General features: G+C 33.9%; 1 protein-coding gene and 1 pseudogene across 2 annotated transcripts; both read left to right on the top strand.

Annotated features, from left to right (window-relative positions):
* Nucleotides 1-596: 596 nt before the first annotated feature.
* Nucleotides 597-2,544, top strand: LOC125217634 (cold-responsive protein kinase 1-like; annotated as a pseudogene). The gene is made up of 8 exons (XR_016134351.1): nucleotides 597-605; nucleotides 680-744; nucleotides 871-985; nucleotides 1,063-1,119; nucleotides 1,192-1,402; nucleotides 1,473-1,686; nucleotides 1,752-1,902; nucleotides 2,131-2,544. The product of XR_016134351.1 is annotated as a cold-responsive protein kinase 1-like (transcript).
* A 2,618-nt stretch (nucleotides 2,545-5,162) lies between these two features.
* Nucleotides 5,163-9,786, top strand: LOC125223372 (uncharacterized). The gene is made up of 9 exons (XM_048126494.2): nucleotides 5,163-6,143; nucleotides 6,843-6,972; nucleotides 7,350-7,849; nucleotides 7,979-8,059; nucleotides 8,159-8,257; nucleotides 8,482-8,592; nucleotides 8,675-8,758; nucleotides 8,950-9,021; nucleotides 9,125-9,786. The coding sequence occupies exons 1-9, from the start codon at nucleotides 5,826-5,828 to the stop codon at nucleotides 9,380-9,382; spliced, it is 1,653 nt and encodes a 550-aa protein (XP_047982451.2). The 5' UTR covers nucleotides 5,163-5,825; the 3' UTR covers nucleotides 9,383-9,786.
* Nucleotides 9,787-16,780: the final 6,994 nt, after the last annotated feature.

Here is a 16,780-nt window from a genome sequence, read left to right as displayed (position 1 = left end):
CTCCTTCTAGATTTCGAGGTTCTTCTGTTCTCAGCTACAGGTGCTTAATCTCAGCTGTTTATCTTTAATTTATTCTGTTTCCACTAATCTCTCTCTTGTTTCAGCTACTCATTGATCAAGGGATTTTTATCCCTTTATTTATTGGCTTTGTGTGTTTTTGATTGATTTATGGAAATAATTTGTTGTAGGCCAGCTTATGATTAGAATCTATTTTTAGGTATGTTAATATTATGCTGTCTATTTCAGAATTGGGAAGTGATCTCATATAAAAATTGTCATTATCAGTTGTCTAAAAAAAGCAGAGTTTGATGTATATATTCAAATCTATTGTTGCATTTCTTGATGTTGATGTTGATAGATGTTTTAGTTCAATTACTACATGTATTAATTGATTTGGATAAATGTGGCTTCCTTTTGTTCTCTTGTGAGAGCGTCTAATGTTTCGCTGTTACTCAAGCAGGGCGTTTTTACGCAGTATTGTGATGCGTATATAGCCCTATTGTTGTAGATATTTGGGAAATGCATGTACATTGCGGTTACTAGGATGTTAGTTGAATTGAGGGAAGCCCATTTTAGCATCCTAAGTAGCTCCCGGAATGAACTCGGTATATAGTAATTTTAACTAAAAGTTTTGAGTTATAATTCTATCTGCAGCTGAAGTCACTGGTGAATTCGATAGTTATGGGCTGTCTACTTTCCAAAATTGGACAAACTCAGCAAGAGGCTATCCCGAGCTTGGAAATGGTAAATCATTTTCTTATTTGTTCACATTTTCACATTTCTTGAAGCTGCAATTGCTTATTTGTTCACATTTGCTTTATTACTTATATCATCTTTCTGTTGATACTAATGAAGCTAAATCATTCACAGCGGTCGCAGGGTGCAAAATGTTACTCTATACTCGTACGAGGAGCTAGCAACTGCAACTGATAATTTTAGTCCAAGGAACAGAATTGATGAGGGAGGATCTGGTTCCCTGAGTAAGGTAGTTGCATTAGTTAACAGAATCCACTTATATTCTTTTAGAATTCTGACTGAAATTCTCTTGGTATATATAAATAGAAGCCAGCAATTCCAACCAATGATAGTAGAGAGGGAGGATGTGGTTTGGTCTATAAGGTAAAAGAGTGTTATTGTCTTGTATTTTTCATTGCATTAGTTAACAGACAGAAATTGTGTTTGTATGAATAGGGAACACTTAGGGATGGGCAGGTGGTCGCGATTAAGGTTCTCTCTGCTGACTCGACTGAAGGAGTGAAGAAGTTCTTGACGGAGATTGAAGTGATCTCAGACATAGAGCATAAATATTTGGTGGAAGTTTATGGTTGTTGTGTGGAACGGAATCAAAGAATCCTTGTTTACAGTTACCTAGAGATGGACAGTCTAGCAACGACACTCGTTGGTAATGCCTCGTAGAGAGTTTTAGTCCTTGTGATTGTAAATAACTATGTTTTCATTCTTATTATCTGCAGGTGGTGGTAGCATCTATTTTGCCTGGGAAACGCGAGTTAAGATCTGCACGGGAGTTGCGAAGGGGCTTGCCTATCTTCATCTGGAAGTTAGACCCTATATCGTCCACGGCGACATCAAAGCAAGCAATATTCTTCTAGACAAAGACCTGACCCCAAAAATTTCAAACTTTGGTCTTACCAAGCTCATGCCTCCAAACACGACTCGTGGAGCCAAGTACGTTGCCACATCTCATTCACTTGTGTTGTATGAACTTGTGATCATGTTTTCTGTTATTGCAGGGGTTATTTGGCACCAGAATACGCGATGAGTGGTCAGTTGACAAGCTGTGCCGATGTTTTCAGTTTTGGGGTTCTTCTTATGGAAATTGTCAGCGGGAGACGCAATACAAATACCCGATTACCAGTAGCAGAGCAGTATATTCTTGAAAAGGTAAACCTCATCAACTTTGCTGCTATCATCTCTTTGAAAAGCTCTCCTTGCGTCCTTGTAATGTGAATTAACGACGGCTACACTCTGCAAACACGAGCTATCAAGTAGCGTTCAACTTAATTTTCACATAATTGCACAAGTCTCGTCACGTTTGTTTTGTTTTTGTTTTTGTTTTCTTGAGAAGAATCTTGTCATATTTGTTATAAATTCTTGTATGTGTGGATGCAGGCATGGAACCTTTATAAGAGAAACAAGCTCGTAACACTAGTGGACCCATGGCTCGACGGATGCTTTGATGAGGAGCAGGCTTGCAAGTTCTTGAAGATCGGTCTGCTCTGCACACAGGACTCTCCAGAGCTTCGACCCTCCATGATGAGTGTTGTCTCGATGCTTACCGGGGGGGAAAATTGATGAAGATGAAATCACGAAGCCAGGGGGGGTTGGTCTTTGATTTCATGGACTTGAACATCAAAACATGACACTCACTTCACCTCCATTTTTGTCAGCTAAGACATTTTTTTCTTACTTTTCTTGAAAAATTTGTGGTTGGTTTGCTCTAGATTGTTTTTTTTCCAATTTTTGAAAATGAGATAACTGTGTGATTTAAGTTTTGTCTATGTGAGTTTGTTTCATAAGAATTGAAGTAGAGTTTGTTTTTTTAGAGAATAAAAGGTGAATTTGAATTATATTTGGCCTTGGACATTAACCATTTTATATGACCTATTCTATTGTGTTAAAAAAATGTTAGGCTACAAATTTCTTTTCGACTATAAAATAATGTTGAAAACTATACGATTTTGGCACTTATGAGATTTTAATTCATGACCAAGAATATAAACAATCAGATGTTAAATCCACTATAATATAAAAATTGAAAATAATTAGTGTTGAACTCTAAAAATATTATATGTTAGTCAACCTCTCTCTCTATATATCCATCAAAAAAGGTTTAAAAGCCCAGTCATATAATCGCCAGTGAATAATCTACTACAATTTGCAGTGGATATACATATATATTGAAAATTTGAAATTATAATAAAATGCAATATGACTTCTCCAACACATTAATGGCAATTGTCAATTGTAAAGGTCAACTAATAGTTTATTTTTTACAGTTGAATCCTGTTGCAATCACACACTATTTGTTGCTTCAAAGAGAAACAGCATCCATTAATCATAGAAAGGGCAACTTCTCTTTTTTTTTTTTCTGATTAATAATACTAATAATTAGACGACAAATTCAAATTAGTTGTTGTCGTTGACAGCCAGCTCAATAATCAATTATGATAAAGCCATAAATATTTTTTAAATGGAACAACGATTTATGATTGGGTCAGTTTATTCCATCCTTCATTATGTATTCATGTGATGATGTAAATTATTTTATGTAAGCAATGGAATATTTTCTTGATTTTTTTGATTGGTAATATATTTAATTTCTACTACAAGTATACCATTTATAATTACAAGCTGCGATTTTGGTAAATGTCAACCATAGACTTAATACTTTTTCAAAGTCGATGCCTTTTCCCCACGTAGAGTCTCTTTGCTTGGTCTTTCCAGTTTACAACTGAATATATTTTTGATGAGTAGTATACTAGTTTATCATGTAATAATACTATTTTCCTAGAAATATGCTTTGGATCAAGTCCGCACAGATTTGTTTTTGGGTCACTTTCAAAAAAGCTCAAATTAATTAAGGGTGGATAACACTTATATACTAATCCAACTTCCCTCACTCATCCGATGTGGGATATGATTGCACCCAACAGATTCTTTATTTCATTATATTATGTCCAATTAGTATAAATGACCACCAACATAAAAATAGTCATCATTGAAAATCGGCAATTTACAACTAATAATATATTGTTAATTAGGTTTTGAACTTGCCAATTAAGGGCAAAACTGTTTTTTATGTCATAAAAATGGCTACTTTTAATATTTACAACTTTCTTTTTATATCTTTACAGTAATGTACAACGAGTATGTTGATGCATTAAGTCTAGAATAATCCAAGCACCTTCCAAGATTTTCTACAAAGTGATATTAAAAAAGAGTGAACTACGTAAATGGTATCTGATCTTTCACTTTCGCACGCAAATGGTATCTGATCTTTATTTTATATCATTTTTGGTACTCAGTGACAAAAATAACCCTAGATACCAAACTTGTGATTATTTTGTTATGGAGGATATTTTTGGAAATTTCCATTAAATAATATATACCAAATATGTGATTATTTTTTTCTCCATTTCTTTTTTTTTTCTTCTTCTTTAGTTTCTCCTTTTTTCTTTTTTGTTCATTTTCTTCTTTCTTTTTAGTATTTTATCTTCCTTTCGAAATATCACAAAGATTTATGTGCAAAAGTGAAAGATCAAGCACTATTTATGTATATCACTCTATTAAAAATATCACAAAATTTCCCAAGTAAAATCCAACAAATAAAAAACACATAGCACATCTACAAAATAAAATGCGAAATACTTTTAAACCAAACTAGCTATATCATCGGTAAAGCATCATTATAAGCCTAGAATTTTAGAGAAAAAAAATTGCCCCATCAAAACATAAGATCGACTACTAATGGACTACTAATCAACATCTAAAATAATTGAAAACATGTAGTAACTTGCAAGAAATCCACTTGCAAGAGCAACTAGGATATGATTTCGTAAGATATTTATCTTTATCTCTATAAAATATAAATACATTATAAATATAGCCTATGCCCTATAGGAATAAATATAATGAAGAAAAAAATTTAGTTTAGAAAATGGTGAGTATTCGCATTAAATATTACTCCCTCCGTCCCACTTTAAGAGTCCTGGTTTACTACTTCTGGGTGTCCTACTTTATGATCCGGTTAGAATATTGCATAATTGATAATAGACTCCACATTTCACTAACTTTTTTCCACTCACATTTTATTATAAAACTAATATATAAAAGTAGGACCCACATTCCGCTATTTTTTTTTTTACCAACTTTCCTTTATATTTCTTAAAATCTGTGTCGAACTCAACCGGAACTCCTAAAGTGGGACGGAGGTAGTAATTTTCACAGCGACCAAGTAGTTGGCTACCAACACGTACAAAAACCAGAAATATGAATGTTAATATTAAATGGGTCCCACTTCATCTAATTAAACCCTAATCAACAATAGTAGTGAATGAGAACGACTTAAATGGGTCCCACCCCATCTAATTAAACCCTAATCCATAAATAAATGAAAAATTCCCCCACAGCCATGGCCACTCCTTTCTCTCTCATCATCACTGCTTGTCTCACTCTCAGGACTCCTTTTTGAATCTCTCCCTTTACTTTACTTTTCACAGGCATTCTCTGAGTAAAGCGAATAAAAGCCTAGGGTTCCAACTTTTTCTCCCATGAGCCACTGATTATCAGCAGTTTCTCCACATTGTTTCCCTTCTACTTCACGTTCACTCGCTCAAAGTTTCGATTTTTCAGCTATTTTGGTGATTTAATCGACTTTTCCCCTTACTTGTTGGTGCAATTCTTCTTCAATTTTGGAGGGAGTTAGTTGCTTTAAGGGGGTCAAGAAAGCGAAAATGCCGTGAGTTCATTTATTGGGATTTTTTGCTTTTTTGGGAGACGTACATGTGAAGCTTAATTGTGGTGTTTTAAGTATGATTTCGTTGCTAATTTTCCAACTTGGAGCTGTTGAATCCTTTATTTAACTCTGTGGAGAAGGAATATTCTGGATCTTTTGTCGCTCTTGTTTATGCCACTTTGTTTGCTCAGACTCTGTCGATTCGCAATTGGGATCGCTTTTGCCGACTTATAGTAGCTGAAACTAAGTTAGATTTAGGAAATGCTTTGCAGATGAGGAGATGCCGCATCGCACATTTTGCGGTTGTGTTTATTGTTTATTAGTCAGTACATTTTAGGGATTTTAGGCGATGGAGGATATTGGGCTGTTCAATCAGGGGTGGAAATGGCTGCAATCGAAGGACTGTTATTCTGTGGCGAGGACGGGTCTGAGCTGTTTAAGAGACAAGATTGGGATTTTCAAGGAGCGGCATTGGCCGATGGTGTGTTGTGGATGTGCGAAATTCGGGAGAGGTCTTCTGTTCTTGTTGGTGTATTGGAAAAACTGCTCTATTTCTGGATTCCAGTCTTTTGCTGGGCTCGGATCGGCGGCTCTGCTTGTCATAATGTGGAGTTGCTTCCTGAGCTTGACATCGATGTCATGTCTTCTATATGTGCTTCTTAGTATGGTATGTTTTCCAGTCTCATTAATTAGTTGTCAAATCAATATTCTTGGAATTGCTTGTTTTGTGATGCATATTTATGTACTAGCTGGTTGAGATTTCCAAGATCTGATTTTTTTTGAGTCTATGGGAAACATGTGATTGATCTAAATAAAATATTTTGTGATTCCATGGACTTTGAATGATGTGGGAGGAGAGCGTTATCTTGGAGTTTGCAGGATCAGTTAAATTTAGGGGTCATTTGGAGAAACTTCTTCTAATTCAGTAAAAAGATATAGGGGAGTCTCCATCCCTTTTCCCCGGCAGAAAAATGAAAATAAAATAAGGGGCGATTCTTCTTTATCATTTGCAGAAATGTTTTTTCTTTCTTTCTCTGTGAAGATCGAAGATTTGTTTTTGAAACTTTCATGCTTGATCATATAGTGTTTGGGCAATTACAGAGGGCATGTCTCTATTATTCTTGTGGTAAAATTGGTTATTGCCCATCTTTTGCTCTTTAGAAGGTTCGAGGAATTTTGTGAAAGAGTGCAGCATTAGTTGGTTTGGCACAATTTTATTCACTTACCTTTGATTATGTATTATGGTAGGAAAATATAGTAATGCTAAACTTTTTCCTACAATTGTATCTCTAGACTCTGCCGAAGTGTACTGTGGCCTACGTAGCAGCTACTTTTGACTACTCACTGTTTGTTTGTGTGCTTGCAGGGAGCGGCTGGGGCTGCTGTTCAGTATTTAGGCTACACTCCTGGAATTTTTATTGTGGGGCTGTTTGCCATTCTAATTTTATGGATGTATGCTAACTTTTGGATAACTGGTGCCTTGTTTATAGTTGGTGGTACGCCTCGCTTCTTTATGATTATATCGAACTCAGTTCACTCTTCCTCAAGTCTATTTCAGCCTTCTTCTATCTTGTTCTTAGTTCTTATATCTATTCCATTTTCAGATTCATTCGTTTATCATCTTCAGTGTAAATATTGGTTTGTCCTTAGTCCTTGCTCTTTAGGTTGAATATTCAAATTGGAACTTACCTACTAATTGGCTTCTCAAAATAAGTAGAGGAACATTTCCAAATGACTGATTTTACCTGTAATTGATTTTTGACTATAGAGTGATTAATTTTCTTAGAATTGTTTTCTCTTGCTTCTACCTTTTCCAGTATTTTAGCATTTTCTTGTAGAATCTGCTGATAACATCAAGACTTTGGGTATGCAGGCTATCTGTTTTCATTGAATCACGCGCGGCTGGTGGTGTTTATGGCAACATTGTATTCTATGTATTGCGTCAAAAGCCAAGTAGGATGGCTTGGAGTTTTTCTCGCAATTAATCTCGCGTTCCTATCTAATGATGTGTTGAACTATTTAATCAAGTGGTGTGATAATTTAAGTGAAAGTACTCATTTTGAGGAGCATAAGGAAGCTGAGTCATTTACAGAAGATGATTTTTGCACCAAGTGTGATTACTCTCCTCCTACTGAAGTAGAAACAGAAGAAGAGAAGCTAAAATCATGTAAATCAGCCACTAAGCCTGCTAGTCCTTCACTGATTGTTGAAAAGCCAAAAGAAGTTGCTTCTAAGGCTGTGGTTAGAGAAGATGGAAGTTCCCTGATTGAGATGCAGAGGATTTTAAGTAGTGGCAATCACTATGAAGCCCTTGGGTTTCTCCGCCATAAGAAGATTGATGTTATATTATTGAAGAAGGAATACCGGAAAAAGGTATGCGAGTCTGATTTTTGTTCATGCAAATGATCTTTCTAATACCTTGGTTGTGGTATCAGTTATTCCCCTCAGAATAACTGCTTGGTATCAGTTTCTTATGCAACTTCACATTTTGCATATCTTCAGGCCATGCTTGTGCACCCCGACAAAAATATGGGAAGTCCACTTGCAAGTGAATCATTTAAGAAACTTCAATGTGCATATGAGGTGAGTAAATTTTCATATTTATTATCTACAAGAAATTCCTGAAAAGAAAGAAATGTGGGTATAAGTTCTGCTGGCAGCTGATGTTGGCAATATTTGTAGGTTCTTTCTGATGCTGTGAAGAAGAGGGACTATGACGAGCAGCTCAAAAAAGAAGAATCAAAGTTTGTTATGCAGAAATCAGCTAGCACATCTTATCAGGTAAAGCTTGATTAAATATGTATTGCACTGTATGCGCATCGGCGTAGGTTTTCAATTCTAGAATGCGTTTTAATTTGGGTTTGAACTTTGCACCACTGGGGGATGTCTTTATGGATTCTCGTGTCTTGTTCTTTGATTATCGCTTATTTCTTGGACTATGGTGTATCATGGATAATCTGTGTCAGCATGGCAGAAAATAGATAATTATATTTTTCATGATGCAGACGACTGATTTTTGCTCTGAGGAGTCAAGGCGCATACAGTGCACCAAGTGTGGCAATTCTCATATTTGGGTTTGTACAAACAGAACCAAGGCGAAAGCTAGATGGTGTCAGGTTTGAAAACCCCTTTAAAACTTGCAGAGTTATTGTCATTTGATTTGTACGCTATACCAATTATTATGGTTTTTGGGTGTAGGATTGCTGCCTGTATCATCAAGCTAAAGATGGCGATGGATGGGTTGAGAACAAGGGCTCACTTGTGTTTGATCGGCTGCAAAAGGTATAGCTTGAAATTTACATGCTGTAGTCACTAAAAATATCTTACTTCTTGATTTGGGCTCTAAGCTAGCTGAAACTCACTAGTAGCTTTGAGTATTAACCCTTCTTGTTTAGAAATCTACTTGATTTGGGGATGCTTGTGTACCACCTTTCTCTTTCTCATTTGCGGCTGCCTATGTCTTTCATATGTAGGTGGAAATACCTCGTGCTTTTGTATGTGCTGAAAGCAAGATTTTTGATGTGTCGGAGTGGGCTACATGTCAGGTAAGTTAGTCTGTTATTTCTGCACTCACTCGCCTGTATCTTCTCGTATGTGAAAATACACGGAGTCAAGCATTTGTACTTGCTAATTTGGTGGGAGATACAGGGAATGTCTTGCAGAGCCAACACCCACAGGCCGAGTTTCCATGTAAACATGGTTGGATTGGAGAAGTCAACTCAGAGGTCAAACTCGAGCCGGTATCCATGGGATTTGGACGCTGAGATGACTGACGAAGAGGATGAATTTGATATGTGGCTCCAGCAAGCCCTGGCGGCCGGACTGTTTTGTGAAACTTCAAAGCGTAGGAAAAGCTGGAGTCCCTTCAATAAGAAAGGAAAAAACCAGTGGCGCAGATCGTCTTAGAAGGGCAAGTTTTGTTGTAGACTTGAGTAATCGGCATCTATCTTGTTTCCACCCACGCACGTCTCCATACAGTGTTGAACGAGGGCATCGTACCCGGAAAGCTTCTAGCAGGTGAAAATGTGGATCAAGAATGTGAGGACTGCTTTCCTTGCAAGGTTGAATCATGTAAATAACCAGGATTCGTCTAGTTTTTTCGCACGTTACACGCCGGCTTTTGCTGCATTCTTGAGCTTAAGAATGAAATTTGGAGGAATAGCAGAAGTGGTTTGATTTGGTGCAGCTTGTTTGTGTACACATTTGCTCACAAGTGTAACCATTTGAGCAGATGCAATAAAGTGAATAGTAGAATTAGCATCTCTCACCTAAATGCTCTGTGTTATCAAAATTCATTGATTTTATGGTCATTTTTATCTATGGTGATAAATACTATTTGGATTCCAGTAAAATCAGTCAGTCTTTATTAATCTGGAGAAAAAACATTTTGGTCGTGGTAATTTAAAAATTTTCCCCTAAGATGCAATTATGGAAGTATATTTTGTATTATCTCTCATCTATTTTTAGATTATGAGTATTAATATGATGATGACATGGTACAATTATGACGAGTACATTACAAGAATTTTATGATTGTTATCTATCGATATGATATCAAAACCAACGTTTTGAAGAGTAAATTGCAATTTTGTGATTGACGAACTATATCATTACAAGGAAATAATATCTACATGCGTGATAATGAAGTGATTTTTGGATTTTCAATTAGAATTTAGAATATTATATCTTTATATATATATATAAAAAAATTCTATGTGACCAAATTTTGTATAACCAAAAACTAATTTATTTGGAAAAAAATAGGTTTATTTATGCGTTTAATTAAAATATATGGATGCATATATAGTACATGGAAAGTGTATAATATTGTGGTCATATATTTATGATTTATGTATAATTTTTTTATTTTTTGGAACAATAAATGTGATTAATGCATACTTTAATTCAAATTTTTAAAATAATAGAAAGAAAATTCAAATATAAAAATAAAAAATGAGGTTAAAGGCTAATACGTCTTTTTAACTTATCCACCTACTATATTTATGATTTTAATATATAATTAATACATCAAATTGTTAATATTACCTTATTCTGGTTGTACAAAATTTGGTTGTTTATTATCACTTAAATTTTTTTTTGGAAAGTTTGTAAATACACTTTAGAAAGTTAGAATTAGAAATTTTAAAGAATAAAACAAGATGTTTTATACTCCATGTATATGAGTCGAAATGTATGCTGATAAATTTAATAATAATCAACTATTTAGTACTATTTGATCACATCCCCTTCATATAAAATTGATTTTGATGTCTATATTTTGAAAACATATCCGAATAATTCCCTTTATACTATAAAAAATAAATTAATAAGTAAAGTATTTCAATGTTAATAGTTGGAAAGAGCACAACCACATAATTTCCACGACCAACCTTATCTGCAAATAACTATCACATTTCTTATTTTGTTAGCTACAGCGAATCCTTCATAATTTCCATTTTCTATGATTTATTATTTTGTTTCTTTCCCATCAACAAGAATATTTTGCATTTTTGTGCTTATCAACTTCTGTTTATAGGCTACTGCATTTTCACATTTTCCTTACATTACGTAAAATAAGACCCTACAAGCTTATTCGTTGTAGCCATAGAGATCTTGACATTAATTTATTTATATGTCACGTGTGTTAACCTAATAAGAAACTTTATCTATTTCTATGACACAAAATACTCGTAATTCGAATAATCGAATTGAATCAAATCAAAATATTAAGAATAGGATGAGATTTGTTTCTCTTCAAAATTCAAAATTTCGGTCCAATTTAGATTATTATTCTAAGAACAAAAAAGGACTAAAAATATAAATTATAATTAATGTGGTATATAATTTTTATGTAGATATTTCATTGAATTACATATTTTATCCAAATGATTTTATTTAAATATTTCTTACTTAATAAATAAAGTAACAAAAAATATTTTTGTTTTTTTCAGTTATTCTGAATTTTTCGTTTCAGTTCGAATTTAGTTTTAAAGTTTAAAATTTTTACATTCAGATTGTCGAATATTTTGAATTGATTCAGAGTTATATTCACCCAAAACTACAAATTAGACAGAAATTTACTCCGAAAAAAATGAAATGCTTACCTTTGGCTATTGTCATTTTTATTTTATATACGAATGTCAATTTAGAGTATGATGGACCGATCCGAAATCGAATAGACAGAAAAAATGGAATTCGAGACATAATATTTTAGTCCGAAACACAAACAACCCGATTGGCCCAAACTGAAAATAGCCCAAGACTAGGGCTAACTCAAAAATCGAGTAGATTGACCCGATTAACTGAAACATTATTTATTTTTTTACTAACAAATATCTTTGCTTTATTTGTTGATTTTATGATAAGATTTGATGCTTGAAACATGTGTTTTGATTACATAAAGATTGAATAATGTTAATCATTTATGATAAATATGTGTCAAATTATTAACTTATATAGTGTAACTTATTAGATTCTATACGTAAACCTATTTTCTATGTTGAAACAACACTATCAAAATACGCGCTAAATATTTTAGTTTTAGAAAATATGATTTTTTTTTTTGTAACATGATAAAATTTATCAAGGGAATTCATACACATTAAAATATTTCTCTAAATGTTCCGGCTCAACGAGCTGGATCAACACATAAAAATCAACAATATAATTGTACTGTTACATAAAGATTGGGACTTATAGAGAAATAAATTATATTGTTATACTATTAGGGATGTTGATTGCAAGGGAAGACAATTTGGTTGGGTTTAATTAGCTGCTTTCTGATTTTATGCTATCTGTTCAACCTCTTCTACTTATCATTTCCTCTTTCAACTTTCAACTAACTATTTACCTTTTGTTTTAAGGTCTACAATTAAAAATATTGGCACATTCATAAATTAACTTTAATCATCAATATAATCATGTACTTGAGCTCTCCTACTTTCTTTTATTGGTGCAACCATTCATACATCCAAGCGTTTTAGTTTCAATTAAATAGGCAATCTTTTTTTAACTTATTATGAAATTTTTCTAGATTGATGTAAACAAAGAATAATTATTGGACTATCTAACTATAATTTCATACATACAAATTTAGTACTTTCCAAGGCCATATTACATGATTAACGCACAGCTCATTAGTTTATTAGAAGCAAATTCTCATTAATATTATTTTTGCATAATTGGTACTAATATCATATTCATTTCGTTATTTATTCGGGGACGTTTTATCTTTATTAAATTGAACGGCATAGATCGAATCATTTATTAAAGTCAATGCTTCGCTGAGGTACCAAATAAATGATGGAATTATATAAATTTAAATGATGTCGTCCTCCCTTTATTCATTTCTCATATGATTTATAATGCATAGGAGTTCTTTTAATCAATGAGAATTTTTTTTATTATTTATATGGATTCGATGTTAATTTGAGTGCCCCAGTAATTAATTTTTTAATAATTTTACGTCAGGCTAATTTGGATTGAACTTATGTGACAAAAAAATATTTGGATTCGCATTGGATTCCAATTTCCAACCGGGAGCCACCATGGAGACAAGAGATATTGCATTACTTATTGCGTAGACCATCTCTAACCATACACTAAAACACGGTTTTGGTGTAGATAATTTTTCTAATCGTACACCAAACGCAAATTCATTTTTAGGTTTTTGAATGGATTAACACCAAATATGGTGTTTACTCCAAAATTTTATTAGACAAATACTCAAAAATGGTGTAAACATAAATATAGTGTAAATGGTTGGAGTAAAACTACTTTTTGATGTGACATATATTCAAAAATGTGTTTGAGTTTGGTGTAAATGGTTGGAGATGGCCTTAAATAAGTACTCTAAAAAAAATACATAGGGATATAAACTACTTCATCCTACTATAGTTGATACATTAATTTTTTGGCAAGTGGAATGAGAAATAAAATAGGAGAAAAAAATTAAAATATTAAGAAATATATTAAATATGTTATTTTTTGCTAAAAAATAAATACTCAACTATAAATAGAAACAAAAAAAAAGAATATGATTCAACAATAATGGGTTATATAGAGTACTCCCTCCGTACCATTTCACATGACACATTTTTCTTCGCACGTGTTTTGGAAAAATTATACTAATAAATAGTTAAAGTGGAGAAAAAATAAAGTAAGAGAAAGAATAATATAGAGGAGTGTCTCATCTACATTATTTATTTTTTTACTTTAATTGCCATCTAATTTAACTATTTACTACTCCCTCCGTCCACGAATAGGAGTCCCATTTTTTCATTTTTGTCCGTCCACGAATATGAGTCCTGGTTCGTAATTACCATAAATGGTAAAGAGACCTCACATTCCACTAACTCATTTCACTCACATATCATTTAAAACTAATATATACAAGTGGGACCCCCATTTCACTATTTTTTTCCACCCACTTTTCTTAACATTTCTTAAAACCCGTGCCGGATAGAAATGAGACTTCTATTTGTGGACGGAGGGAGTATGTTTTTTCTAAAACACGTACAAAAAAGAAATGTGTCACATGAAATGAGATAAAGTGGGACAGTAATATACTCCGTACATTAAATAAGTTCACTATGCACTATACACACATTGTTCATAGTAATATGCTAATAAAGTGTACATTAATTGGAAATTTATTACGGCCACCAAAGCTCATCGACCCCCCCCTACTCACTATAAATTACGACAAACCAATTTTTAATCTATATTCCAAATAAATGGAGTAGTAAATGAAAGAGTTATTTATTGGTAAGAAAGAGTTATGATATTTAAGACAAGTTTGTCCATTAAAAAAATCATATTTTTGCACAAAATCGGCCTGTGTTTGCAATAATGCATTTAAATAATGGGATGGTCATACTTTGGAGTTACAACCGAACTATGTAGTTTTAGCCTCACGTAGGTGGTTGAAGAGTTGATTTTCTGCTTGCTGTATCCTATCAATTTCTAATTACACACTTCCTAGATCCAGTAAATCAACTAGATCACAAGGTCTAGAGACTCACAAGACTGGAAGTCTGGTCGTTGGTACGCAAGCAAACCTTCAAAACCCTCAACCACAGATACTAAACTAGCACAGGGAAGTAGGGATCGATCCCACAGAGATGGACTCGTAAAATACATGCGTAGAGAATTGGAAACTATTTTTGGGTTGGCTGCTGCCACGCATATTTTGGGTTGAGGAATTTAACTAAGTGAATTTGGAAATAAAGTATGCTATGCTAACTGCTAGATCTAGGCAAAAAAATGAATTATGTATAAGAACTAAATCAAATCAACTACTAGATCTGGGACTTCTACGAACATCTCTAGACCAAGGAGATTAAAACAAGTGGGGACCAAACTCTGAAAAAGGTAAGTACGGACAGAATCGAATCTGCAGCCTAACTAACTAAAGCATCAACTGAAAATGACTTCATCTTCTTCAACGAACACAAATAAATGCAGAGATCGAGAAAAACAAACTCAGATGTAGATTGGAAACATAATTTTAACGGTAAACGAAACAACGACGGAAATCACACTACTAGACGAAGCAAACCAAGCAGAACAAAATCCCCATAATCTCATGCACAAATTTCACCTCCCCTGTTCAGATCCACACTTCGGATGCTAAATCCACTCCGGATCCAAGCATCCGAACAAAAATCCAACCGAACACAACTTCAATACCACGATTCTCGAATCTCCTAAAATATTCAGCAACAAATTCAAGAGAACATCTCAAATAAACAAACCAAAATAGCAAGCGTCATAATAATCAACACGAAATCCAACTTCATCAAGGCAAATCAAACGTAAACAGAACGGTTAAACTAATCCAGCAACAAAAACAGCAAGCTCGACTTCCAAAAGTGAAGTTCGAGACGGAACAGAGTAGTAAACAGAAATTAAGAGAACAATTGTTTCTTCGCCCTCAAGGGACGGTGGTGCACTGATACGTAATTCACGAAAACGAAAACCACCCCAAATTTCCCATATCCCTAGTGTGTGTGCTAAGAGCGTGACTGTGTGTGGAGTGTAACCGATCTGCCATTCTTGTTGCGCACTCCTTTATTTATAAGCTTCGAGGTGGGGCCCAGCGAGGTATTGATTGACTTGATTGCCCTCAGCTTTTGGCTTCCTTCCTCTAGCTTTTCCTCGTGATTCCGTTCCTGCTCCTCGCTAGATATCCTCCTCCAGCATCTCCTGGATCTAGCGCTACACACACACCTGGCTTAACAAAACTTGTTAGATCCAGCAGAAATGTGATGTTTTTCACTACATAACCAATGCATGAAATTAGCCTTATCAGTGGTCCACTGCTGATTAAATATAATCTGATTAAATTTCTATAGTAATTAATATCTTAATTCTACCAATACTTTATTACTCATTCGGTCCTTGAAGAAGAGTTACTAATTTTCATTTTGGTTTGTCTCCAATTAAAAGTAGCACTTCATTTTTACCATAAATAGTAAGTAGGTCTCACATTCCACTAACTCATTTCACTCACATTTTATTATAAAACCAATATAAAAAATGGGTCTCATATTCCACTTATTTTTTCAACCAATTTTTCTTTACATTTCTTAAAACTCGTGTCTGGTCAGAGTACTACTCCTAACGAGGGACGGAGGAAGTACTATATTATTATCTATAGAATAGACATATGACAAGTAATTGTAAAAGTATTGAACAAGCTACCTTGCATTTCCCTGGACTTGTGTGAATCGTGACATCCTTTTTGTTGTCAAAAATCATTAAAGTTTGTTTGAAAGATTGTGCTATGTTTTTCCAAGTAGAAAGATAAGAACGGTTGAACCAAACGGCCGTTAAAATAAATAACCGAATACTCTTTTTGTAAAGTCATAAATCATTGAAGTTGAAAGTTTGAAACTACCCAAGAAAGATTAAAATATTAATACTATTAATAGAATAATTGTAAAAGGGGCAATTGAAGCTAACGGGAGTTTTAGGGCGCCACCATCTTTTAAAATAACACCCTACTATTATTTTTAGCCAATCATTATATACACGGACGAATAATAAACTGTCATGTGGCAAAAAAAAGAGAATAAAAAATACGGCCAGCAATATGCAACACTGCATACAATAATTTTTCTCGGCCAGCAATATCTAGATTGCTGTATAGCGTTTATAACATTGTTGTGTAGCGTTTATAATATTGTTGTATATGTGGTGTCACAGTGTCACTTTAAGTGGTGTTGTCATTTTAACACAAACATTGAAGCTAAAGCTCATATCTTTGAGTCAATTTTGATTTACCGATCTCATTCTTTTTAT

This window comes from Salvia hispanica, chromosome 1, assembly GCF_029641045.1.
Source record: "Salvia hispanica isolate PSC_SH4W2 chromosome 1, Shi_PSC_v1, whole genome shotgun sequence".
Lineage (NCBI taxonomy): Eukaryota > Viridiplantae > Streptophyta > Magnoliopsida > Lamiales > Lamiaceae > Salvia > Salvia hispanica.
The sequence above is the reverse complement of the archived record's forward strand: the minus strand, read 5'-3'. Positions and strand labels throughout refer to the sequence as shown.